The 27,490-nt window shown below is 36.9% G+C and overlaps 1 protein-coding gene across 2 annotated transcripts in view; it reads right to left on the bottom strand.

Moving 5' to 3' along the window:
• Positions 1-555: 555 nt before the first annotated feature.
• The window catches only part of FZD3 (frizzled class receptor 3), a 71,789-nt gene continuing 44,854 nt past the window's right edge, over positions 556-27,490 (bottom strand). For both annotated transcript variants that reach the window (XM_023216882.1, XM_023216881.1), the window contains 3 exons: positions 13,462-13,610; positions 9,031-9,264; positions 556-2,213 (listed from right to left, as the gene is read on the bottom strand). In XM_023216882.1, coding sequence (XP_023072650.1) covers positions 2,000-2,213; positions 9,031-9,264; positions 13,462-13,610 — 597 coding nt within the window. In that variant the 3' untranslated portion in view covers positions 556-1,999. The remainder of the gene's footprint in view (positions 2,214-9,030; positions 9,265-13,461; positions 13,611-27,490) is intronic.

The following is a 27,490-nucleotide window of genomic DNA, read 5'->3' as shown; positions in this document are numbered from 1 at the left end:
CAGCAGTCCTCACACCTCTTAAATCCACAATAACCTAATCCCTTATCATTCATAATGCTTTACGGTTTTCAAAGAGCTTTCACATAGTTTTTTTCACTTGGTCTTAATTTGACAGCTTTGTGAGGTAGGTAGAGTAGGTATTTATCTTCTATCTTCATTTACAAACAAGGGAACCGAGGCTCAGAGAGTTGAATTGTTAAAGGTCATAAACTATAATAGCAGAAGGCAGAGCCAGGCCTCTTCAGAGTCTAGAATAATTCTTCAAAGTATGATTCTTGGATTATCTGCATAAGAATCACCTGCAGTATTTTTATAACTATAGATTTTAAAGTCCTATCACTTTGGCCTTACTGAGTAAGTCTCTCTAGGAGTGGAGCCCAGAACTCGGCATCTGGTGCAGAACAACTGAATATTAGATAATGATATGAAAGCCAAAGACTGAATCCATGCGGATGTTCATGTGATATATGATGCCATCAGATCAGCAGGGGCAAGTTAAAGTAGTGAGTTTCAAGCCAGGCTGCAGGTTAGAATCACTTGGAAAGCTTTTTTTCCTTTTTAAGAAAGCTACCAATTCTTACTTGTATGAGAGGAAGGTGTTAGGCATCTGAAGTAACCCAAGTGATTCTTATCTGCAGTCAGGGTTGAGGACCCTTGTTTAAATATGCTTTTTACATAATACATCCAGCATGTTCCAGCATTTTTCTTTCTCTTCTGATTATTTCATGCCTAATAAGGTTTACAGTTTATATTGTAAATTATTTAAACATTACCAGATAAAAATTTTTTACTTGATTTTTTTAAAGATTAAATGATATTCATAGTAAGACTACTAATCATGCTTCATTTAGCTACAGTGATTTTCCAATATCAAATCAATCACCACTTTGGACTGAGGTTATATATATTTCAGTTGTAAACAAGAATGATCCAGAATCTGAAAATAAGGGTGTGGGGCAAAAGCTGTAGCCTACTGGCTATTGGGCAAGGCAAGTGCAGACAATCAACTCACTATAGGAGGGCCTGGAAGCCAAGGTCTGGTGGCTTTGGCAAGATCACATCTCACTGTAGAAAAATACAACAATGAATACAGAGAAAAGGTTTTGCCATTTTGTAAGTGTGGTTACCACAAAGAACCTTATAATGTATGATGTTTATCTTATTACATGCCTCCACAAAGCAAATTTTGAACATTAAGTTCTGTATGAATCAATACTATTACATGGGAAAAGATGGCCACAAATTAAAATTTTTCCATCATGCATATGGATAAGTTATAAAACACAGCCAGTAAAAGTAATATTTACAAAAGTTAGAAAAACAGCACAATTATAGGGGAAAGAATGCCCATCTCTTTATTCCACTGCTAATCCAAATCCTGAATATCTCTGGATGAAGATTATTTCGATAGAATGCTGAGAGAACCTTTCATAGACTAATCAAATTTTTCTGTTGTACTTTTATTCTATTAGCTAAAATACCCTTGCTGATTTATTAAATTCTCCTACAGTTTAAAAACACAGTTCTTTTTTCACTTAGTGTAAATAAAACTACAAAGTCCTACTATTCATCTGAGAAGTAAACCTTGCATAGAAAATTTCTTTAATTCTGAAATTGTTTTATTAACTGAGCTACCAGAATGTTATCTCACAACTAGTTTACAGTATATGAAAGTTCACTACAAAGCAGTCACCACATATTTAGGATTTTTCTAAATATAAAATGAGTGGGTTTATAAAAATGCTTACCAGACAAATAATTATCTCTTCATAACCTAGAAAGACGAACTATTTTTGTGATGATAGAATTCTTAGTGTTTTGGATGCCTTGATGTTCCAAGTTTGATGCAATATAAAAAGCAAACATTTACCTTTCCAGTGGACACAATCTGTAGTTGACTGAAAGCATGTTAACAGTGAGTTACAGCAATCAGTCATGCAAAAGGCAAAGAATAAAATCTTTTTAAACAGCACAAGCTTTCCACCTTAGACAAGACAAATTAAGCACTGGTTCCATCTTCTTCAATAACCCGATTCATGCTGGTGCCATGTGTGATGTGAGTCATGGGATTATTACTGAGATCTCTGATGCTGCTATGTCGTGACTGCTCATTGAGCCGATGAGAACTACTATGCCTGGAGTGATCTGTTAGTCGTGACATGCTGCCATGAGGTAGTCTCTCCTCCATTCCTCTGTAACTGCAGGGCGTGTACCTGTCACGAGAGAGTTTATTTTGAAGTGGGTAACAGAACACACTAGAAAATATAATAACACTAATAATTTTCCTAAAAACGCCTCAGTAAGGGAAATTATTAGGAAACCAACCATGAGAAAGTAATAACCAACTTTTGATTGCTTAACTTCGTTAACACTGTAGAATTATTGACATGGCCAACAAAAGAGAAGAGATAATCCACTCAGAATTAAGGTTCCATTCATTCTCTGCAAAAGGACAGAAGCTAAGATTAAATAAGGCTGACTGATTTAAAGCCACACTAGATATGGATACTTTTGTCATTCAAATGAGTTTTGAACGGGGTGGGTTCAGGGAGAGGGGTAACAACAAATAGAAGAAATGTGGCATTGTCCCTGGCAGCCAAGAAGAGTGGCTATAATCAGTAGACGGGTACACTCAAATTTTATTAAAAGACTCTGATTGGAAGAGGGAGAATATGAAATCAGAGGTGAAATCGGTATAACCTAAAAAAAAAAATAAATGAATAAACTGGCAAGCAATGATGACAGTATGTGCCGAAAGCTGCTTTTCAGATAGCCCAGTTAACAATTGAATTAACTACCTGTAAATTATCTTAATTACCTCTCATCAGGGCTTGAGGCTGTGAAGATGCTCCTTCATGGAAGCTACATCTGCTTGGAAGTTAGGTCCTAACACTTTGTAACCTATATTCTGGCTAAAGTAAATTCTTTGTACCTTCAGCTCTAGACCCAGCTTGGAGTATGTGAGCTGGGCTCCCTCTGCTAACTGCAGGCTGTCTCCTTCTCTGCACTTATCTTGAAAAGCAGCAATGGAGCTGTTAAATTTTCTTTTGTTGCAGTCCTAACTCACTGAGCTTTGCCATGAGGAATGAGATTAGCTCTAGGCCAGTCAAGGTCAGGAAAATCAATTATGACTTTTTTATTAGGCCTTTGCTTATGGAGCTAGCATGCTATTTATCAATGATTCTGGCTTTATAGTGTGCTCTTTCAAGGTAAGGACCATATTTTATCCTTTAATCCCTAGTGCCTCAAGAAGTATTTGTTTAAAATACTTTTTGTTTATACTTACACCTATACATATACCATTTTGAAGAAGTATTTGATTTAGGATAATAAACCTCAAAGAAAACTTAGTATAATCTATAACTTTAATTAACATTAAGTTTTAAGTAATGTTTCTAAAAATAATACATAGCAGGGTAGGGTTTTTTTTTTTTTTAAACAGTCATCAAAAAAACTAATCATAAGCAGCTGCAGATCTGTTGGCTATCAGAAAGCGTTAATCCACCATTCCTTCACAAAAATAATTGTAACAAATTTCATGACTCAGTGTGAATTATTTATAAAATTTAAAGATAGATTCATACACCACAGAGGTGATCTTCTAGTAACATTTTCATTAGATCAGAGTTTAAAACTTGAGAAGTCCTTTGAAAATTATTTTTTTAAAAAAACATGTATTTTGGCTGGGCGTAGTGGCTCTGGCCTGTAATCCCAGCACTTTGGGAAGCTGAAAAGGGCAGATCACCTGAGGTCAGGAGTCCAAGAGCAGCCTGGCGAACATGGTGAAACCCCGTCTTTACTAAAAATACAAAAATTAGCTGGGCGTGGTGGTGGGCGCCTGTAATCCCAGCTACTTGGGAGGTTGAGGCAGGAGAATTCCTTCAACCTTGGAGGCAGAGGTTGCAGTGAGCCGAGATTGCACCACTTTGCTACAGCCTGGACGACTAGGGCGACACTCTGTCTCAAAAAACAAAAACATGTATTTTGTTTCAGTAAAGCAAAAAAGAAAAGTTAAATATGAAAAGATAAATTTTTTAAACATTTCTCACGTTAATGGGTAAAATGTTATTTCTCATTTATTAAAAGATAACTTCATATTTAGGACCTAAAACAGTTTTAAATTTGTTCTGCATGTTTTGGTAAATAATGACAATGTTTGCAGATGAAAACATTTCAGAATGGGCTTGTTGTTCTAGTCTAATAATTATTATTTTGCATAATGATTGTTGCCTTAAAACTGAGTAGATTTTTCCAAGTTTCCAAATATGACTTGGCAGCTGATTTGGAGATCTTTCACCTCTCAATGGCTACTCAAGCGTCTGTCTCAAATAAATATGGCAAATGAAAAGAGCAAAATATGATGCAGTTTTCTAGTAATGATATGAAGTTATCTTTTAAAAATCACTATATAAAAATATAAACTGAACATTTTCTAAAATGAAATATAAAGCTTTGAGTTACAAAAACTCAATATTTTTCATAGAAAAATTTACTATATTGAATAATTTTATCTAAATTCCTTAAGTGACACATATGGCCATCCACAAAACATTTTAGAATATGAACAACCTGCCCATGGATAATTAAGAGTCAACTACATAGAAAAGTGAATTTAAATATACTGTTTAATCTCCACTGTATATGTAGGAATTACCAAGTTTATTTTTTGACAGTCATTTAAACCACTGTGACCACTGACTCTAAAACACAATGTGAAAATGTAAATAAATTTTAATATAAGCTTAGACAAAACAATTAGGATGGTTAATTTGCTGCTGTTGTCAAAAAGATACTGTGGTGCCTTCCAAAGTCAACATAAAAAAACCTTGAAGACGACTGACTCTTTTTGAGTTTCCATAGTATTTGCTATCACTAATCTAAATAACTGAATTAACTGTAGTTTTACTAATACCTCCTTATTTATTCCCTCCTTATTATTCCCTAGTCATGGCACCCACTTACCAACCTAATCATTCATTTCCAAACCTCCACCTACCTACTTATTCACTTCCTTTTTCACCCACCCTCTCATCTAACCACCAATTACGTATTCTTTGAAGCTGACATATGTGTGTAGGTGTATTCACCTCAGCCTATTTTGTTTTATATAGCACAGAGATCAATAATTATCCAGCAAAGAATCTGGGCCAGAGTGAGTATTGGGAAGCGTGTGTGTGTGTGTGTGTGTGTGATCCCACAGCCAAGATACCATGAGATGATTAGAAAATGACCAAAACATAGTGTTGACACACAAAGTTAAAAACTGACTGAAGCAGAAGGAAATCTCCATGAGATGGCTTTTCAAATGACGACAATCCTTGTTCAGACTTCTGGTTCACCACAGTCTTGGAATCTTTCACATCTGCCCTAAAGTTCTAGGTATAGCAAAGAGTCCTGCAGTATGAGTACTTGTGCGCCACATTACAAAACACCTTCAGTAGGGTGCCACTGTCATTCTGGCTCCTGAATTTCTGGGAAACATCCACATTATTTCTAAAGTCATTATTTATTTGATAGATTTGTACATTCCCTACTATATACATGCCTAGCACTGTGCTAGATACTGTGAAGGAATATGGTGTCACTTAGTTCTTATTCTCTAGAAGCTGCAAACTTAGCTGACGAAAGACAATTATACAGAAAATAGATCATAACAAAAACAATGATAAGCAATTTCTCTGACTCACATGCCCATTGTTCTTCTTCCTGTATTATTATTACTGTGAATATTTCCCAAGGTCTTGTTTTTGGCCTGTTGTTCTTTTTTTAATAGTGACTCAAGGGATTCTAGCTCACAATTTTAATTGCCAACTACCTCATATTGATGATTGTAAACTTTCTTATCTAAGCTACAACTCTATTCAGATGAGAGTGGCTGAAATCTATTTTTAACTGCCCTCAGAAATTCTCTACTTAATATAAACTCATCTTTTACTGTTCATTCACCCTACTTATCTCCTCTAAGATATTTTCATGAACCAATCTGACCTTTCTCTTTCCTGCAGTTCTACATCTATTATCTTTAACACTCACTGTCTTAATTATATACTGGCTTGTGCTATTATTTAATTGGTTCATATGTATATGACTTATCTTTCCTATAAGGTTATATGCTCCTAGAATGCATAAATTACATGTTACTTTTCTTCCATATACATCTTATCTTTCCTATAAGGTTATATGCTCCTAGAATGCATAAATTACATCTTACTTTTCTTCCATATACATCTTTATACACAGTATGTCACATGCATAGGTATTATACTATAAATAATTATTCATTCATCATTGAAAGGATAAGGCCAGGCCGGACATGGTGGCTCATGCCTGTCCCAGCTCTTTGGGAGGCTGAGATGGGCAGATCACTTGAGGCCAGGAGTTCGAGACCAGCCTGGCCAACATGTCAAAACCCCGTCTCTAATAAAAATACAAAAAAATTAGCTGAGCATAGTGGCACACACCTGTAATCCTAGCTACTCAAGGGGCTGAGGCATGAGAATCGCTGGAACCTGGGAGGCAGAGGTTGCAGTGAGCTGAGATAGTACCACTGCACTCCAGCCTGGCAACAAAGTGAGTCTCGACCTCAAAAAATAAAAAATAAATAAATAAAAGAAAGAAATAAAGAAAGGATAAGGCCGATAACGTCAAATAAAGCTGAGTTCATGGAGGGTGGTGACTGATAAATATATTCTAAAAGAATTCTGATTCCCTCCCTCCTTATCAGTATAATTACTGTAGAAACTTCCTAACTAGTCTTACTCACAATCTCCTTCACTCCGATGCTGTTGCCAAGTGATTTTTCTAAAATACAAATCTGATTTTCTCACTTCAATGCCTGAAGTCCTATGATAGTTTCTCACTGCTGTCAGGGAAAAATGCAAACTCCTCAGTATGAATTCCTCTCCGTCAGTTGCCGAAAAGTGCAGTCTATGCTCTAGCCATACCCACGTACCTAACTACCTGACTGTCTTTGTTGCCTCTGCATGTGCTGTTTCCTTGTCTTTAACTCCCAACTGCCTCCTCTGAATCCTATTCAATGTAGAAGAGACATCTCTTGCGAAGCTTTCACTTTCTATGATTTATTAAATGGCTTTTTTTCTCTGAGATCCCAATTCACCCTGTACACATTTTTACTATACCTACTGAAGTGTATTGTAATTGATTGTTTACTCTTTTGTCTTCCTTCTCTGCATCCCCAGCACTTAGAAGAATGCTTCTCATATAGGAGTGCTAAGTGGAACAAAAGAAGGAAGGAAGGAGAAAGGATCCTTGTGGTTAAAATGAAATCACTGGTGATGTTAGAGGGTACAGTTCAGGCAGGTAGAGAGGAGAAAAAGACCACACTTTCAAGGCATAAAGGATGGATTAGGAAGAAAAATATTCAAAATAGTTATTTCCAAAATCTAGCCAGGAAAGGAAAAGGAAATGGATACAAGATAAATCAGCACCAAAGAAAGACTACTGCTCTTTTAAACACAGGGTAGCTGACCAACGGAAGGTAAAAGAAAACAAGTTAAGAGGGAAAAACAGAAGATTAAAAAAGGAAAGTACAGAGAATCGGATCCTACACTAGGAGGACAGGGAGAAGACTGAGACTGACAGGACAGAAACAGCTGTGGAAACAGAATCCTGTCAGTTGCAGGTATTATAATTTTCATTCTTTCAGTTTCCCAAACTAGAAATCTTAAAAAAAAACAAAAACAAAAACAAAAAACAAAAAAACTTTAGCACATTCCTTTTCTCCAGCTGCTAATATTAATTTCTTACCAATCTCTATCATTTCTTCTTTTTTTTTTTTTTTGAGACAGAGTTTTGCTCTTGTTGCCCAGGCTGGAGTGCAGTGGCATGATGTCAGCTCACTCCAACCTCCACCTCCCAGGGTTCAAGTGATTCTTCTGTCTCAGCCTCCTGAGTAGCTGGGATTATAGGCGCCTGCCACCACACCTGGCTATAGCATTTCTTCTTTCTAAATATCTTTCAGGTCAGCTCTTCCTCTCCTCCCACTGCCACCAATCTCCCAAAAGCCTTTATCATCTCTCAAATAAATTACTGAAAAAATCCCAAGCAGTTTCTAATTCTAGTGTCTCATTTTTCAAATTTAACAAGAAACGCATAGCCAGGCTTCTCTCAAACATTTTCTCTGTGAAACCAACTCCCTCCCCAGCCACCAGAATTAATCACTCCCTCCTCTATGCTACTACTGTACCTAGCAAACAGGGGTGGGCAAACTAAGGCCTGCTGGCCAAATCCTAGTTTTGCAAATAAAGTTTTATTGGAATGCAGTTACTTCTATTTGACTACATATCGTCTACGACTGCTTTCATGCTACAACAGCAGACTCGAATAGTTGCAATGGAGACTATATGGCTCATAAGGCCTAAAATATTTACTATCTGGCTCTTTACGGAAAACATTTGCTAACTCCTGAACTATACTATCATACTTACATGTTACTTTGTCAATTACAATAATAATGGAAGCTGGTATGACGTACTCACTGAGGCAGGCACTGTTCCAAGGAATTAGGTAGGCTATCTCATTTAATTTGTACAACATTATTAAAGAGGCAGATATTACTATTTTCATTTTATAAATGAGGAAACTGAGGCTTATCATTCCAGATCCATGTTCTAAACCACAAACTGACTACACTTTTTTCTAAACAGACCGTGAGCTTATTAAGAGCAAAGATCATGCCTAAGTCATCTTTGTATTCTCAGGGCCTAGCACAGTGCCGGATGTAGTAGGTGTTCCATAGCTGTTTACTGAATTAGTCTTACTAAAATAACCACTTTTACCCTGTCTTCTCCCTGCTCAATCCCCCACAATAACTCCCATATTGCTTACCACATCAAATCTAAACAACTCTGACTGACTTTAAGTCTGACTATAGTCTGGACAACTCTATCTAGCAAAGTTCAAAGGCTTAATTATGTTCAACTTCTATTTCAGAATTGGCTGCTCTTCTTTCTTAAGCTGTATGACCATAATTCAGCTTAAGAAATAAACTACACTACTAACAAAACTCACCTGCCATCACGTGATCTGTGGAGGCTGCCGTGGTAGCTGCTCACTTTGCTGTGGACGCTCCCTGCTTTGCTTCTTTGATCATCCACCATAGCCAGCTGAGTTGAAGAAGCATGGGTGGATGTTCCTTGAGTGGAAGTTCCCCTTGACTTTCTTATGATAGGAGTATTTGGATCCCTCAGGAGAGACTGAGCAAAATCAGGTTCCTGGAGTACCTGTCGGCTCTCATTCACTATCCTAGACAACAAAACAGTAAATTTAAGATACATACCAATCTTCCCACAGACCAATAAGCAATACTTCTGTGCAACACTGATATTATTCTTGAAATTAATTGCTTGCCAAATTAGATCTATAGGACTGATATGAAGAAACACTGTTGACAGAGGAAAGACTACAACAACAATCCATGTCAATCTGTCCCCTAAGGTGGCATGATGGAAAAAGGCCTGTGTTAGAATAAGGAAATCAGGATTTTAGTTCCAACTTTATCAATAAAGACGTGATCTCAAGCATGTCATCTCCTCTTCCTTTCATTTCTTCATCTATAAAATGAAGGTATACAATTTCATCATTTCTAAAAGGTCCCTTTCAGCCAAAGAAATTTGTCATTCTCAAGACACTGAACTATTATGAAGATATAACTCGAAAATAGAAAAATTGTTTTCTTGCATGGTTTATATAACTAGTAGAGGCTTCACTGTAGCATGGATACAACATTTAAGTTGTAAGAGCAGTTGTTTAAGTCTATGAGTTGATTTTATGCAGAAGCAGTTGTCTAGTGCTGGAATAAACATGAGCAGTCATAATAAGAATAAAACAAAATGAAAAATTAAAGTTACAATTAAGTCTCAGACATATTAGAAGCTTAAAGGGAAATATTTAGGGGAAAAATTATTGTCAAGAACAAAAAATTCTAACTGCTATCAAAGGATTAAGCAGACAGATGGCTTATGATGAACAAGGCAGTAATTAAATTAATACATGAGCTAAACAGTTGTAAAGGTTAGTGTCTTGGATTATGTAAATAAAGGACTTACTATGAAAAATCATAAAGTTAAAATCAGATAATCAATTTCACTTCAAAAATAAAACTTCAGCATGTAAAGACTGGATCATATATTGAGAAATTACATATATTATAAATTTTCACATGACAAAAGGATTGTCATTATTGCTGTTGTTTTTCATGTTGGGGTAGGTGGGCTGAAGGAAGTCTAGTATTTATTGAGTACTTTATATATTTTCTTCTTTGAATCCCCTTAATAATGTCATCATTACAGAGATTCATGTCCTAAGAGTATATTTCTAAGAGAATATTGGATATCTATTAATAATAGACATTGTAATCCCCATTTCATGGACAAAGAAACTGAAGTTTTAAGAGATTAAAGAACTTTCAAAAAATCACACAACAAAACCAACAGTCAAGGATCAAACTTAAGTTTAAAGTCTTAGAGGCTAATCACAAGGTAATGATAAACCAGTGTTTATATATATCTGAAAAAACAAAAGTGTCAAAAACATGACAGAAAAAAGAACAAGTCAAAAATAGTAAAAAAAAAAAAAAAAAAAATCTGGATTCATTCCTCTGTCATCAATGACCTTATTCATATATACATATGAATACATATCCTACCAAGTCATTCTTGGTTGTTGACTTTATTTTCTAAACTTGCTTAAAACTGACTTCTAGTTGTCCCAAAAGTTTAACGCACGTTCAAATGGTGAAGGTTTGTCCCCTCATTTTACAGATAATGTCCAGAGAAATTAAGTGAAATGACCCAGGTAATCCAAAAGAGAATTTCTAAAATTTAAATCTATGTCAGAATTATTAGCATAAGTATGGTCTTAAATCTGGCTTCACTTAAGGGGAAAACATTAATTTGATTAGCACAATGTTAGAAACCAGTCTACAGCATAGTATAACAAAGCAGTTAAAAGCAAAGCTCTGGAGTCAGACTGTTTGGGTTTGAATCTATATGTCAGCAATCACTTGTTATGAAATCTTGGTTCTATGCCTCAGTTTCCTTATCTGTAAAATGATGTCCTCCTTCACAAGGCTGTTTATAGCATTAAATGATTTAATGTGTAAAGTGCTTAGAACAGTGCTTTGAGTATTAAATATGCCCAATAAATTAGTACCCATTATTATGATTATCTTATAGTCGTTTCCCAAAGGCTAACCAGACAAATGCTAGAAATAGCCAAAGGGTGCCCACACTCTTGAATGCCAGAATAAGGGGCTGCCACTCCAGCTCAGAGCACATTTTGGCTTGGAAGATGACAAGGACTGTTGGTTGGAAATCCACAGCTGCAGAAAACCAAATGGAAGGGCCCGAGAGTTTTAACCAGTTTCAGAAGGATTTGGGCCCAACCAGTATCCCCGCCAACTAACTAGGATAAATCTCTATAAGGAAAGCTTCAGTTTAGCTCTATCTGGAATTTCTAATGCAACTCTATTACAGAATTATTTATATACGGCCCAGAGGTGTCCAGGAATGTTTAATTCAAGTCCTTTCCTCAGCATCGTGTTTTACTGTGATTGCAATACAGTTTTCCGAAGAATACACAAATAAATCACAGTAAATCCCAAAAGGGAGGAAACTCTAAGAGAGCAGGGTCTTGGCCTGTTCTGTTTGCTATCAAATCACTGGTATCCAAAAGTAGTTGGTGGCACATAGTAAGCATTCAACAAGACTTTCTTTTTTTTGTTTTTTTTTATTATACTTTAAGTTCTAGGGTACATGTGAACAACATGCAGGTTTGTTATATATGTATACATGTGCCATGTTGGTGTGCTGCACCCATTAACTCGTCATTTACATTAGGTATATCTCCTAATGCTATCCCTCCTCCCTCCCCCCACCCCACAACAGGTCCCAGTGTGTAATGTTCCCCTTCCTGTATCCAAGTATTCTCGTTGTTCAAAGAATGAATATGCCTAGAAGATAAATGTTTTTGGTTGCTACTGAGTGAGCTCATCCCCTTCTTTCCTTCTCTGCTCTACGAAATTATATTTAAAGGAGAAATGCATTATCTGATATCACTAGTAGCAGTCTCAGATATCAGACTAAGAAATGTATACAGTTGTCCCTCAATTTCCTCAAGAGAGTGGTTCCAGGAACCCCTGCGGGTACCAAAATTCAAGGATGCTCAAGTCCTTATATAAAATGGCGTAGTATTTGCATACAACCTCTTGTATACTTTAGATCACCTCTAGATTACTTACAGTACCTAATACATCACTTTATTTGCATAGATTCAGTGTAGTGCTCAGCATGCAGCAAATTCAAATTTTGCTTTTTGGAATTTTCTCGAATTTTTTTTTCCCAAATATTTTTGATCCATTATTGGTTGAATCCACTGATATGGAACCCCCAGATACAACAGGCTGACTGTATATTAAGCTGTGATGTTAATACAATTTGTATAACAGAAATTGTTAATTACTGACTGGTATTTTAGTAAGGCAGAAACTAAAGTAACTTCAAATTGTATCATATGAGAAAATGACATTAACCAATACTAGGCACATTCTACATATAATCTTAAAATATTTACAGACTACCCCACAAAAAAGTCATTCTTTCATGGATCCTAGGTTAAGTAAAATCATAAGAAATATAGAATCCACTAACTTAGAGTTTGTGATAACTCAGATAGAGATACCTATGAGACTTAAAACTAAGTAGAGTTTGAAATCATTTGTTCCACTGTGAAAACTGAAGGGTCTTATTTCGTTTTACAAACTACGGTACAAACATTTAAAGATTCCTTAAGTATGTCCTCAAATCACACTGTAATATGCAGTATGTCCAACTATGAATTAAATAACCTCTAACACATTTCAATTAATCTACTAATATCATTTTTCTATTTGGCTTTAACATGTACCATATTAGAAAAGAGAAAGAGTATTTCTTTATGTCACTTTTGGTACACTTGGAAGAACAATGGACAACTGGAGATAGAAGTTTATCTAGCTCTTATCAGTAAATACCTGTGTGACTTTGACCAAGCACTTAACCACTATCTTGGTTTTCTCATTTGTAAAAGAGAGATAAGAATGTATGTCAATCTTCAAAGGAATATCAGGAAGATCAGATAAGAATGTAGAGAAAAGCATTAATTTCCTTTTAAGAAAATTACAATTTGAATTTTTTTCACAAAGATTAGACTTCCTTCAAATATTCTGAATTAGTACAGGAGGCTTGGTCATCTTCTGGACCACTTGGCCATCTTCTCAAAGTAAGTTTTTAGTTTTAAATTAAGACATGCTACTGTGCCAGTCATAACTGGATACTGCTGAAAATGTTATAGTCTTGTTTGACTAATTCTCCAAATCCAAGTCATTTTAACACAAGCAACACACACACACAAAATACGTAACTGTGAGGTTTGTGAACACTGTGATAATTTATTTCAACTTACTCTTTTTTCCTACGACCATGAAAAAAACTGGCCCATTCAAAGCATGTCTTTTTGCTTCCAACCCAAAATACAGAGGGAATGCCAACTATGAGAGCCATCAAGTATTTCATCAGAAAGAGAATCAAGTCTGGACGACTCATTTGAGTAACCTGGAAGAAGAGAAAGAAAAGCATCTTAAATATATAAAAATAACTTTCTATTAAAGGCCATTATGAAATCTTTTTCTTTCTTTTTTTTTTTTTTTGAGACTGAGTTTTGCTCTTGTCACCTAGGCCAGAGTGCAATGGTGTGATCTTGGCTCACTGCAACCTCTGCCTCCCACGTTCAAGCAATTCTCCTGCCTCAGCCTCACGAGTAGCTAGGATTACAGGCATGTGCCAACATGCCCAGGTAATTTTTGCATTTTTAGTAGAGAGGGGGTTTCACCATGTTGGTCAGGCTGCAGGTGATCTGCCTGACTCAGCCTCCCAAAGTGCTGGGATTACAGGCATGAGCCACCGCACCCGGCCCAAAATCTTTTAAAGTAAGAGTAAAATAAGTCTACAAATTTGATGTTTTCACTTATAAGGTTTTATAGGTAATTTTCTTATTATGTGGAAAAAACACACTCCTGAAAATTTGACAATAAATTTATACTCTATACATTGAGACATATCTATCTATCTAGATAGATAGATGATAGATATTTGGCTGACATTAGTCATCTTCTAAAATAGGAAAGAAAGAAGAGCATTTGTACAATGGCGGGGGAAGGGTGGTGGTGATGTAGATGAACTTTTTAAAAGAGTAATGTGAAAATAAGATGCAATAAAAGGAAAAGACTGATAGTTTTGACTACTAAAAATTTAAAACTTCTATAGGACAAAAAGCCTTAAATCAAATCAATAGAATGACTAACTAGAAATATCAATGGTATTATCAATCAATAAAGCAAACCTAAGGAAAAGAAAATGAAGAATAGACTGGGTGTGGTGGCTCATGCCTGTAATCCCAGCACTTTGGGAGGCTGACGCTGGCAGATCACCTGAGGTCAGGGGTTCAAGACCAGCCTGGCCAACATGGCGAAACCCCATTTCTATTAAAAATACAAAAATTAGCTGGGCGTGGTAGCAGGCACCTGTAGTCCCAGGTACTCGGGAGGCTGAGACAGGAGAATCAGTTGAACCAGGGAGGTGGAGGTTGCAGTGAGTTAAGATTGTGCTACTGTGCACTCCAGCTTGGGCAACAGAGTGAGACTCTGTCTCCAAAAAAAAAAAAAAAAAAAAAAAAAAAACAAAGATAAAAGAAGAAATAAAGTATTTGTTAAGACAAAAAATAGCAGAATAACCCAAAGTTGGTTACTGAAAAAGGAACAGGCCAGACTCCAGTCTAATCAAAACAACAAAGGGAAGAAAACAGCAAATACACAGACACAGAAATGATAATAAACAGATGCAAATAGAGAAAAATTAAAGAATCTGAAAAAGACTACTTTGCTCAATTCCATGCAAATAGACTTGAAAACCAATGGAAACAAATGATAGGAAAATGTAATTTAACAAAATTGACTCCAGAGGAAATAAAAAAATTTAAACAGAAATATTATAGAAGAAATAAAGTTGTCAAAGAGCCACCCCGTCTCAGAAAGCACTAGACCCAAGAGTTTCATAGGAAAATTCTAATAAACCATTAAAGAACACATAATTTCAAATTGTCTGAAAACACACAAAAAGAAAGCTATTAAAATTATTGATATAAAGCAAGAATAAAGTCGTACTTAACAAAGGCTCCATAAAGAAACTATTTATTTATGTCTCATTTAGGAATTTGTATGCAAACAGAATTCAACAGCAAATTAAAAGAATAGGCCAGGACCAAAGAGGGGAATGCAAGGATGGTTCAATATTAGTAAATTTATTTATAAATTCAACGTATTATTAGATCAAAGGGAAAACATATGATCATCTTCATAAATGCCACAAAGGCATTTGATAAAAGTATTCACTCTTGATTTTTAAAAACTGTAATAAAATACAAATAGATGAAGTCCTTAAAGACACTATATACCTATATCTCAATCCAAAAGCAAACATCATGCTTAATAGAAACACCAAAAGTCACTAGAAATATTTTCATTAAAATATGGGATACAAGAAGAGCATCTACTGCCACCACTCTTAGTTAACCATTTCAACAGCTCTAGACTGCAATTAGAAAAAGAAATAAAGGTTATAAAAACTAGAAAGGAGGAGGCAATGTGATCATTATTTATAAATGACATAATTTTATACCTGGAAAAACTAAGAGAATAAAGTAAAAACTATTATAAATTATAAGCAGGGTGGCTAGGTATGAAATAAAATACACAAATAACTTTCACATATATAAATATCAATTAGTAGATATAAGAAAGAAAATTTTTCATTTACCATTGTTAATGGGCTAAACTGTCTCCTCTATCCAAATTCATATATTGAAGCCCTAACTCCCAGTACCTCAGAATGTGACTGTATTTGGAGGTGGGGCCTTCAAAGAGGTAATTAAGGTTATGTGGGTAGATCCTAACCCAATCTGGCTGGTATCCTTATAAGAGGAGGAAATTTGGACATAAAGACACCAGGGATGTGTACACAGAGAGAAAGACCATGTGAGGACACAGCAAGCAGGCTCCCATCTAGAAGCCAAGGAGAGAGACTTGAGAGGAAACCAAACCTGCCAGCACCTTCATCCTGGACTTCCAGCTTCTAGAACTGTGAGAAAATGAGTTTCTGTTGTTTGAGCTACCCAGTCTGTGGTCTCTCATTATGGTAGCCCTAGCATACTAATACAAACTATAACAAAAGAGACAAAACACCTAAGAATAAATTTAATAAGAAAAATTATCTATTTGAAGATGTTTTAAAACACACCCCACTTTAAACATGTTCTTAGTTAGAAATAATTTATCATAAGAAAGGAGATTCTCCTTGATTTAGTTATCAAATTCCAAAATTCCAATAAAAATACCAAGAGTTATATGAGAATTAGACAAGTTGATTTTAAAGTTTATTATAGAAAAACAAACAAGAACAAACAGGAAAGTCCTGAAAGAGAAGAGAAATACATCATTAAGCTATAATAATTAAAGCTGTGTAATTATGGAATACAGTGTTTAATATAAGCAGTACTTAAGTGACATTTCAAACCATTCAGAAAAAATATGTTTATTCAATAAATGGATTCTGGACAGGCTTCTAGAAAAAAACAGAGCTGTGAAGTCATACCATATTTCATACCTAGATGAATTTCTAAAAGATCAAAAATTCAGGCCAGGCACAGTGGCTCAGGCCTGTAATCCCATCACTTAGGGAGGCTGGGGCAGGTGGCTCGCTTGAGCCCAGGAGGCAGAGGCTGCATTGTGCCACCGCACTCCAGCCTGGGCAACATAGCAAGACCCCATCTCAAAGTAAATAAATAATTAAATAAAAACCAAAAAAAACCCAAAAATTCAAACATAAGAAAAAAATTAACAACAAAAAAGAAACCATAAAGTTAAAGTTGTAGATGAAAGCTTTTATTTCGGGGAGAGAGATGAGGAGTTACTTTCTAACAATGACACAAAACTTAGAAGCTATCAAAAAGAGACAAGTGAGCCAAGCGCAGTAGCTCCCATCTGTAATCCCAGCTCTTTGGGAGGCCGAGGCAGGCAGATCACCTGATGTCAGGAGTTCGAGACCAGCCTGACCAATATGGTAAAACCCGGTCTCTACTAAAAATACAAAATTTAGCCAGGTGTGATGGTGGGTGCCTGTAGTCCCAGCTACTTGTGAGGCTGAGACAGGAGAATTGTTTGAACCTGGGAGGCAGAGGTTGCAGGGAGCTGAGATCATGCCGCTGCACTCTAGCCTGGGCGACAGAGCTAGGCTCTGTCTCAAAAAAAAAAAAAAAAAGAAAGAAAGAAAGAAACAACTGTGCCAGATAAAATCCCACATTTCTGCATGGCCATAACTATTGTAACAACAGCCAAAAGACAATTAAAAAGCTGATATAAAATTGTTGCAAATTATATGGCAGATAAAAGGGTTAATTTCGTTAATGAATAATAAACTCCTACAACTAAAAAAGCCCATGACCTGAAGAAAAACAGGCAAAATATATCAACAATTTACAGAAAACAAAAGACAGATCTAGAGCTCAGACTCATAGTTACTTATATGCTGGTTCTACTTTTCAACCTATCAAATAGGTAAGATCTGAAAGTCTGACAGTATATTGCATTAGCAAATGTGTGGACGAATACTCTCATATATTGGCGATGGGGAGGTAAATTCATAAACCTCTATAAAAGACAATTTAGCAATATCTATCAAAGTTATGCTCTTTGATTAAGCAACTATTTTAAAAATGTATGATATATATTCATATATATGTGAAATGATGTATGTTCAAGTATTGTACATATATCGTATACCAATAGTAAAATATTAGAAGCAATATGATTTATCCACTCAATGGAATACCATGAGGGCATGAAAAGATACTGAGGAAGAGTTTTCTCTTTTGGTATTGATCTCCAATATATCATTAAATGACAAAAGCAAGGTGGGGAAGTGTGTATGGGAGCTACCAAGTGAGTAAAAGAAAGAGGGAGCAAAGGAATATACTTGTTTGTACACGCATGAATACCACTGAAAGAGGATATACAAATTCCTTATAAAATTCCAAGTTACCCTTGAGAGGGGCACTGGGAAGCTGGGAAGCACAGGCAGTGATAGAAGGGAGACTTTTCCCATATACTTTTGTAGCTTTCGGGTTTCGAACCAGTAAAAACTTTTTTTTTTTTTTTTTTTTTTTTGAGACAAGAGTCTTGCTCTGTCGCCCAGGCTGGAGTGCAGTGGCACGATCTCGGCTCACTGCAAGCTCCGCCTCCTGGGTTCATGTCATTCTCCTGCTTCCCACAGTAGCTGGGACTACAGGCACCCGCCACCACGCACAGCTAATTTGTTGTATTTTTAGTAGAGATGGGTTTTCACCGTGTTAGCCAGGATGGTCTTGATCTCCTGACCATGTGATCCGCCCACCTCAGCTTCCCAAAGTGCTGGGATTACAGGCGTGAGCCACTGCACCCAGCCTTGAACCATTAAAAACTTTTAGGGCGGATCACGAGGTCAGGTGATGGAGACCATCCTGGCTAACATGGTGAAACCCCCATCTCTACTAAAAAATAAAAAAAACTAGCCGGGCATGGTGGCGGGCGCCTGTAGTCCCAGCTACTCGGGAGGCTGAGGCAGGAGAATGGCGTAAACCCGGGAGGCGGAGCTTGCAGTGAGCTGAGATCCGGCCACTGCACTCCAGCCTGGGTGACAGAGGAAGACTCCGTCTCAAAAAAAAAAAAAAAAAAAAAAAAAGTAAAAAACCAGAATTTTAAAAAATATATGTATGAAGATTCTAAATATAAAAATAAGTGCTGGGTGGGGCACTGGGAAACATTCTCACTGTTGGTAAATTGGTATAACCTTACTAGTACACAATCTTGTAAAACTTATAAAAAATTTAAATGTATATTCCATTTGATTCAACAATTCTATTTTGAGAAATAACATCCTAAAGAAATAACAGGTCAATAATACGGGATTGTTTAAATAAATTATGGTACATCCAAATGATCAAATATACATTCAAAAAAATAATGTAAATGAAAAAAGGAAAATACAGACAGTGGTGTGCTGGTAAAAGTTCAACAACTGGCTCTCTGGGTCAAGGGAAGCCCTGATTTGCAGCATCTGCCAATTTCCATGGTCATTTTCAAGCAACCAGCGTGATATCACTGAATGTGGAGTTGCCTCTTACAGGCCTGAGAGCCAGCTACAGCACACAACTAGGTGCAGACCGATGTGCCAAATATGATCACCATTTATGTTTCAAAATTATACGGTCATGTGTCACTTGACAATAGGGATATGTTCTGAGTGATGCGTTGTTAGGCAGTTTTGTCATTGTGCGAATATCAGAGTGTAGTTAAGACTAAACCTAGATGGTATAGCCCACTACACACCTAGGCTTTATGGTATAGCCTATTGCTTCTAGGCTACAAACTTGTACAGCAGGTTACTGTACTGAATAATGCAAACAATTGTATCACAATATTAAATATTTGGGTATCTATTTAAACACAGAAAGGGTAAAATAAAAATACAACATTATAATCTTATGGGAACACCATAGTCCCATATGCGGTCCATGGTTGACTGAAACACTGTTATGTGGTGCATGACTGTAATATCTATAACATTATTTATATATATTAAATATGACTTTTGGTATGTTTGTTAATATACCAATATGCACTGTTCTGGCCATCTATGACTGTGTAAAAAACTACACCAAAACTTAATGGCTTAAAGCAAGAATTTATTCTCTCTCAGTTCTGTGAATTGACTGGGCTCAGCTGGGTGATTCCCACTTGGGCGCTCACATGTAGCTGCAGTCAGATGATGGCTGGGGCTGGAATCATCTGGATGCTAGTCTGAGCTGGACATACCTACAGGATGGCTTCTTCACTCAAATGTCAGCTAGGATGGCTGGAAAAGATGGGAGCTGACTGAGAAGATCTCTTCCTCTCTCTGTGATTGATCTTCTCAATCACCTTTCTTTCTGTTTCCCTCCCTTCATGAAGCCTTTCTATACGGCTTAGGACTAGCCTGGGCTTCCACACATCTTGTGGTCTCAAGATAGTTTGACTTCTTACTACAGGCTGACCTCTCCCAAAGCAAGCATTCCAGGAGATCTTGGCCAAGTCCTGGGGTCATACATAATCACTTTTGTTGCATTCTACTCATCAAAGGCAAGTCACAGTGCCAGCATGATTTAAAGAAAGGGACTACTCAAGAGCAAGAGATGTGGTTCCCTGGTTGGAGGCAGGGGGCTGCATCTCTCTGAAGAGTAGCTACCATAGTGGTCGCTACATATGGTTGGAATGTTTGTCCCCTCCAAAACTCACGTTGAAACTTAAACCTCAGTGGGGGAATATTGAGAGGTGGGACCTTTAAGAGGTGTTGGGTCATGAGGGCTCTGCCTCATAAATGGATTAATGGGTTATCACAGGAATAGGACTGGTGGCATTACAAAAGGAGGAAGAGGGACTGAACTAGTACTTTGAGCCCTCTCGCTATATAACGCCCTGCATCAACTCAGGACTCTGCAGTTCCCATCAGGAAGAAGACCCTCACCAGATGCGGCCCCTTCAACCTTGGACTTCTTAGCCTCCATAACTGTAAGAAATAAATTCTTTTTCTTTAAAAATTACCCAGTTTCAGGTATTCTGTTACACTCAACAGAAAACAGACTAGAGACATAGGGATCAAAAAGTATGGAAAAAATGTAAATTGTGGTTATATTGATTTACAGGGCTAAGGGGGCTTTTCCTCTGAGTATGTTTTATCATTTTCTTCCCACATATTTTGGACTTTTTAAAAAGTGGAAAAGACTATATGTGTATAATCAAAATTGACAAAACATTTAACCAGGAAAACTTTTACTGTATTAATGGAATTCCACAAGTTCAAGAGACACAATGTAAATTTATATTATGATAGATATCAACAAATGTTCTACAAATGAATTGCTCTAAGAAATTACCAAAAATTATACTGATATTTAATCTACAGTATATAGGAATATCATAAATATGTAAAGCAAGCTACATAAATAAATCAATGATCAACTAGATAGAAAACACAATAAATTTATAAATGAATCAATACCTAGGACTTATATTCTGCATACACAAACACATCCTTTCTTGCATTTTCCAATATGTATTATCCAATATGGTATACTACTTCTTAAAGGCAGATATTCACATAATATTAAGGAGGAACACATGAATGTAGTAGATAAAACAGGTTGAAAAGCGTAAAGTACTCAGAACTGTGTTTGACACCTAATAAATATTCAAAAATGTTTTTTAGGAGCATTACTATCCCAGAAGACATTAACAGGTAATCCATATTTTATCTGATTTTATTTTACCACAGATTATCTTAAAAAGATATTGGGTATTATGAGACTCTCCCCTGCCCCTGAGGGATTATATATTAATATATTCAAGGTTCTGAGAAGTCCTGAAGAACTGTTTATTTTGTTTACCTCAGTGTTTTCTAAGCTGATAGATACATTTTCCCCACTGAAAATTAAGGAGTTGGAATAGGTAAATTCTAAGATTTATTCTAATAGCCTATGAGCCTATTAATCTGGAAAAACTTTATAGGGGAATTAGAGACTAGTTTTGCTACAAAAGTTATTTTCCTTTTCCATTAAAAAATCTATCATATTAGTTAAAATGTACATGTTAACCACGACTGTATAAAAATTTTTTTTTTTTTTGGCTCACAAAAAGAAAATCTCATAAAAAAGAGTGTGGGCCAGGTGTGGTAACTCACACCTGTAATCTCAGCACTTTGGGAGGCCAAGGCGGGCAGATCACTTGAGGTCAGGAGTTCGAGATCAGCCTGGCCAACATAGCAAAACAGCGTCTCTACCAAAAATACAAAAATTAGCCAGGTTAGGTGGCAGGCGTCTGCAATCCCAGCTACTTGGGAGGCTGAAGCAGGAGAATTGCTTGAACCTGGGAGGCAGAGGGTGCAGTGAGCTGAGATCACGCCACTGCACTCCAGCCTGGGTGACAGAGAGAAACTCCGTCTCAAAAAAAAAACAGTGGAGTGTGGCAAGGGAAAGAATGAGAGCTGGGAAGCAGATTTCAAATCACGTTTGCTTATACTCAATAAATGGTGAGAAAACAAGGACTAACTGAAGAAAAATAATTATTTGTAAAGAGGTGACTTACATAAGTAATATGATGAAGAGGATGAAGGCAAAGAACATAAAAATTAAAACTAATAGAATTGTAATGAAAAAAGATAAAGAGAGCTAATCAGAGTTGATCGCAGAATTAGAACGATTGTGTGATGTGAAGAGCACTGGCCTGAGCAATGTGACATGGGTCCAATCACTTTTTATAAAATAAGAGGCTTGAACTTAATGACTTCAAGGTTGTCTTCAATTCTAGATGACTGATCATGAGTCAGAAATTCTCTGCCCTTCTTGAACTTACACTCTAGAGCAGGGTAAGGGTGCAGCGCTATCAATGTATAGGAACTAAAGAAATCTTACAATTTCAGGTAGCAATAAGAACAAAAACACAAGGTAGGGGACAACGTGTGTGGGTGTGGTGTGGTGGTGGATGGGCAAGCTATTTTATTTTATTTATTTTATTTTTTGAGACCCAGTCTCACTCTGTTGTGCCCAGGATGGAGTGCAATGACGGGATCTTGGCTCACTGCAATCTCCGCCTCCTGGGTTCAAGCAATTCTCCTGCGCCAGCCTCCCAAGTAGCTGGGAATTACAGGCATGCACCACCACGCCCAGCTAATGTTTGTATTTTTAGTAGAGATGGGGTTTCACCATTTTGGCCAGGCTGGTCTCCAACTCCCTGCCTCAGGTGATCCACCCACCTCGGTCTCCCAAAGTGCTAGGATTAAGGTGTGAGCCGCAGCGCCTGGCCAGCAAGCAATTTTAGATCAAAGTGGTCAGTAAAGGCTTCTTCAAGGACATGACATTTAAGTAGGGATTTAGGCAGAAGAAACGGCAATAACAATAATCCTGACAGAACAAGTTTGTTGTCTCTGAAGAACAATAACAATAAGGCCAGCAAGGCTAAAAGTGAGCATGGATGGAAGAGATGTGGTAGGAGATGAAGTCAAAGAAGGAGGTAGGGGTCAAGTCATATATGGCACTGCAGGGAATAGTATTTAAAAAAAAAAAAAAAAAAAAGATTTTATTCTAAGAGTAATAGGAAGCCCTGGAGGGTTTTGTACAAACCGGCGACATGATCTCACTTATGTTTTTAAAACTCGCTCTGACTATTGTGTTGAAAACAAACAAAAGTAGAAGCATGAAGATGAATAGGAAGGCCACTGTGAATTACTGAATGGCTTGGACTAAGGTAGAGGTGGAGGTACTGAGAAGCTGAAGGACTGGATCTGAGATATGTGAGAAAGACAGGGTGCACAGACAGCTCCAAATTTCTGTCTAAACAACTAGTGGACGATGATACCATTTACTGAACGGAGCAGAACTGGGAATGGGATGCAGGAAGCAGAGTTGAGAAAAATTCAGAGCTGTGTTTTAGACATACTAAGTTTGAAATGCTTTGTAGACTTTCAAAAGGAAGTGTCATGTTAATAGATATTCTGGAACACAGAAACAAGGTTGGGCTGTATAGTCTAAAACACGGGACTGAGTAAGATTACACAGAAAACAGGAAAAGGGAAAGAAAACAGAGATCCTAGGAGAGAAATCCTATCTTCCAACTTCAATTCTTTAGCACCTTAAACTGAATTGTCTGTGTAAATTAGAAATATTGTTCAATAACATAAATGCTTGCATAAGAGGGAAGAAGCGCTAAAAACAAAATCAGTAATAGCAATAACCAAAACCTCCAATTAGGCAAGAAGATTTGGAAAACAGCAAGGATGTAACACAGAACATTTTGCATTACAGAGTTCTGGTTAAAGCCAAAATTCCAGAAAAGACAAGTCAGCACCTGCCCATGGCAGGGATGCAGTAAGAAAGCAACTCAAACAACACCTGTTTTTTGAAGATGCCACAGGCAGAGTGTTGGAGCCAGAGGGCCAAGACACTGAGGAAGAACAGCCAAGCTACTGCTATAAAGGAGTGTCCCCTTATAAATGAAGAACAAAGAGGAGGGAGAATACATTATTATCTAGTTATAAATCACACAGAGACACAAAAATAGTGAGGTAGTTAGTATGTAAAACAGGCCATATACTAGCTAGAAAGGCAAAGCCCACTAAAGAAAAATATTTAAATAAAGGAAATGGGATACAGTGTTTTTATTTTTAAAAAGCCCTATAATAAACTGAATTTTATTTATTTATTTATTGAAAGGGGCTTACTCTGTCACCCAGGCTGGAGTGCAGTGGTGCAATTCTCAGCTCACTGCAACCTCCACCTCCCGGGTTCAAACGATTCTCCTGTCTCAGCCTCCTGAGTAGCTGGGATTACATGCACCCGCCACCACGCCCAGCTAATGTTTCCATTTTTAGTAGACACGAGGTTTCACCATGTTGGCCAGACTGGTCTCAAACTCCTGACCTCAAGTAATCAACCCGTCTTGGCCTCCCAAAGTGTACAGGCGTGAGCCACCACACTTGGCTATAGAATTTTTAAAGAAAAAACTCACAAAATATTTCAGTTCCTTGCATAATTAAAATGGACAAATAAGAAAACTTTCAAGTATTCTTTTTAAGTGTTCCTGAAAGCACTATATTCCTATTGATGTTGTATCACCTTTGCAATTGGAAAGAACTTACCTGATGTATCCCAGCACTTTGGGAGGCCGAGGCAGGTGGATCACCTGAGGTCAGGAGTTCAAGGCCAACCTGACCAATATGGTGAAACCCTGTCTCTAAAAACACAAAAATTAGCCTGGTGTGGTGGTGGGTGCCTGTAATCCCAGATACTCGGAAGGCTGAGGCATGAGAATAGCTTGAACCCAGGAGGCGGAAGTTGCAGTGAGCCGAGATCGTGCCATTGCACCACTCCAGCCTGGGCGACAGAGTGAGACTCCATCTCAAAAAAAAAAAAAAAAAACCCAAAAACTTACCTGATGTATTTCTTTGATCTACCTGGAGAATACCTGGCAAAAAAGGGAGACATCAGCATCTAATTACTGTAAGCCCTGGGTCTTGATAACTGTCCCTGTTCTACAACAGCCTGGCTAGCTATAAACAGCCTACATTCACTGTCTTCTGAATCACTGATCTCCACTAACAGTGCTCCGATTTAATCTACAGAATTGCAATAACTCTTTTCAACCATCGTATACAAACCATTTACCTGCGTTTTGATTTTTCTATTTAGATACATAAACCAACAAAGACCTCGAGGCTTAAATTATTTTTAATTAAATAGAAAAAAAACTACTCATGCTAAGGGTGAAATACCCTGCAAAAAAAGAAAAACACTTAAAGTATTTTTAAATTATTATTATTGTGGCAGCCTAAATTCAATACTTGTTTTGGAGACTTTAGCTTTGAATCAGGTTGGTAGAATCCTTGGCTTCTTTCCCTATCAAGAGGAATCTATACTTTACTAATAGAAGTACATATTGCATTGGGCTTGCTTTTATTTTTTAAAATAAATTCATTGCAAAATATTGACTTCTATCAAGCCTATGGTCACCTAAAGCCCGCATAAAAATGAGCTATTCATCAGGTTCATACAGAGTCTGTCATACAACTGGTAAGTGACAACAGTTCCTGAATGGAGGTCTTCTGATTCCCGCTTCTGTGTACTTTTTAACTACACTACACTGCTTAGCAACCTTTACTGTTACTATGCTTTGAAAAGTCACTTACTCGCCCTATCAAATATAAAGGCTTATTATGTGATAGCAATTAAGACAATGTAGCACAGGGACAGAAAAACAGACCCTTGAATAGAACAGCAAAACACATTTCACATATGGGAACCTGATATATGACTAAGGCAGTATTATAGATCAGTGGAGAAAAGATAAATTAGTCAATAAATGTGCATGCAACCTAGATTCCTCACATGTGCAGCTCACAACAGGGTTTGTGCTATGAGAATCTAATGCTGCTGCTTACCTGTCAGGAGGCTCAGGCAGTAATGCAAGTGATGGGGAGTAAATACAGATGAAGCTTTGCTGGCTCACCCACCACTCACTTCCTGCTGTGTGGACCTATACTGGTTTGTCACCCGGGGGTAGGGGATCCTTGATATAGGGTATAACTACCATATTCCTGAAGGCATTTTTATTTTTACTAGGGTTCTCTGTTTTTTTTTTTTTTTTTTTTTAAGAGATGAGACAGTAAGAACTAAAAACTAACTGTTCTTTAGTCATAGAATTATTTGATTTCCATGTTTATTTTCTCTTACTAGGCTATGAACTGTAGGGCAGAGGCTGTATTTTACTCACAGTTGCTTCTCCAGCAACTATCAATATGCCAAAATAGTACATATATAATAAATGGTTTTGCATTAATGAATGAATTTTATAAAAGGGGGAAAACAAGTGGTGGTTTAAGGGAGAATAGTTTCTAGATTTATTTAATATTAGACCTAAGAAAAAAACCCTACAGATTATTCAATCCAATCCCCTAAAATTTTAGAGATGAAGAAAGTTTAAACTTAGTGACTAGCCTAAAGACACAAAACTAGTTAAAGATCTAGCCAGAACTACATGATGTCTCTCCAAATACTCAAACTTGTGTTTTTTGCATAGGAAGAGGTGTAAAGTGATGTTAAGTGTGTAGACTTTGCAATCAGCTCACATCCCAACTCTGAAACTTACTGTATGACTTGGGATAAACTGTATAAATATATGAGACTCAGTTTTCTCATTTGTAAAACTGAGTACAATATAACTTACTGGGCTAATGTGAGGATTAAATGAGATGATGTGTATAAATTGTTGAGCATAGGACATGACACACAGCATGTAACTTTAAAAAACTAGAAGCAACTATGATTATTAAACTATGTTGCTTCTAACTCTACTATTCTCATAAAATACTAAAATTACTTCCTTAAATTGGTATGGTAATGCCTTCAAAGATTACCAGAAATACGTCTTATTTACATGTGTTTATTATAGTGATATGTTAGAATTCATTTTTATTTATTTACTATAGTGATAACAGTACTAGATTATATTGAATTATTATTATTTTTTTTTGGAGACAGTTTCACTCTTGTCGCCCAGACTGGAGTGCAGTGCGCGATCTAGGCTCACTGAAACCTCTGCCTCCCGGGTTCAAGCAATTCTCCTGCCTCAGCCTCCTGGGTAGCTGGGATTACAGGCGCCCCCCACGACACCCAGTTAATTTTTGTATTTTTAGTAGAGACCAGGTTTCACCATATTGGTCAGGCTGGTCTCGAACTCCTGACCTCAGGTGATCTGCCTGCCTTGGCCTCCCAAAGTGCTGGGATCACAGGCGTGAGCCACCAAGCCCAGCATATATTA

Source organism: Piliocolobus tephrosceles, chromosome 7 (genome assembly GCF_002776525.5).
Source record: "Piliocolobus tephrosceles isolate RC106 chromosome 7, ASM277652v3, whole genome shotgun sequence".
NCBI lineage: Eukaryota > Metazoa > Chordata > Mammalia > Primates > Cercopithecidae > Piliocolobus > Piliocolobus tephrosceles.
This window is presented reverse-complemented; position numbering and strand designations above follow the sequence as displayed.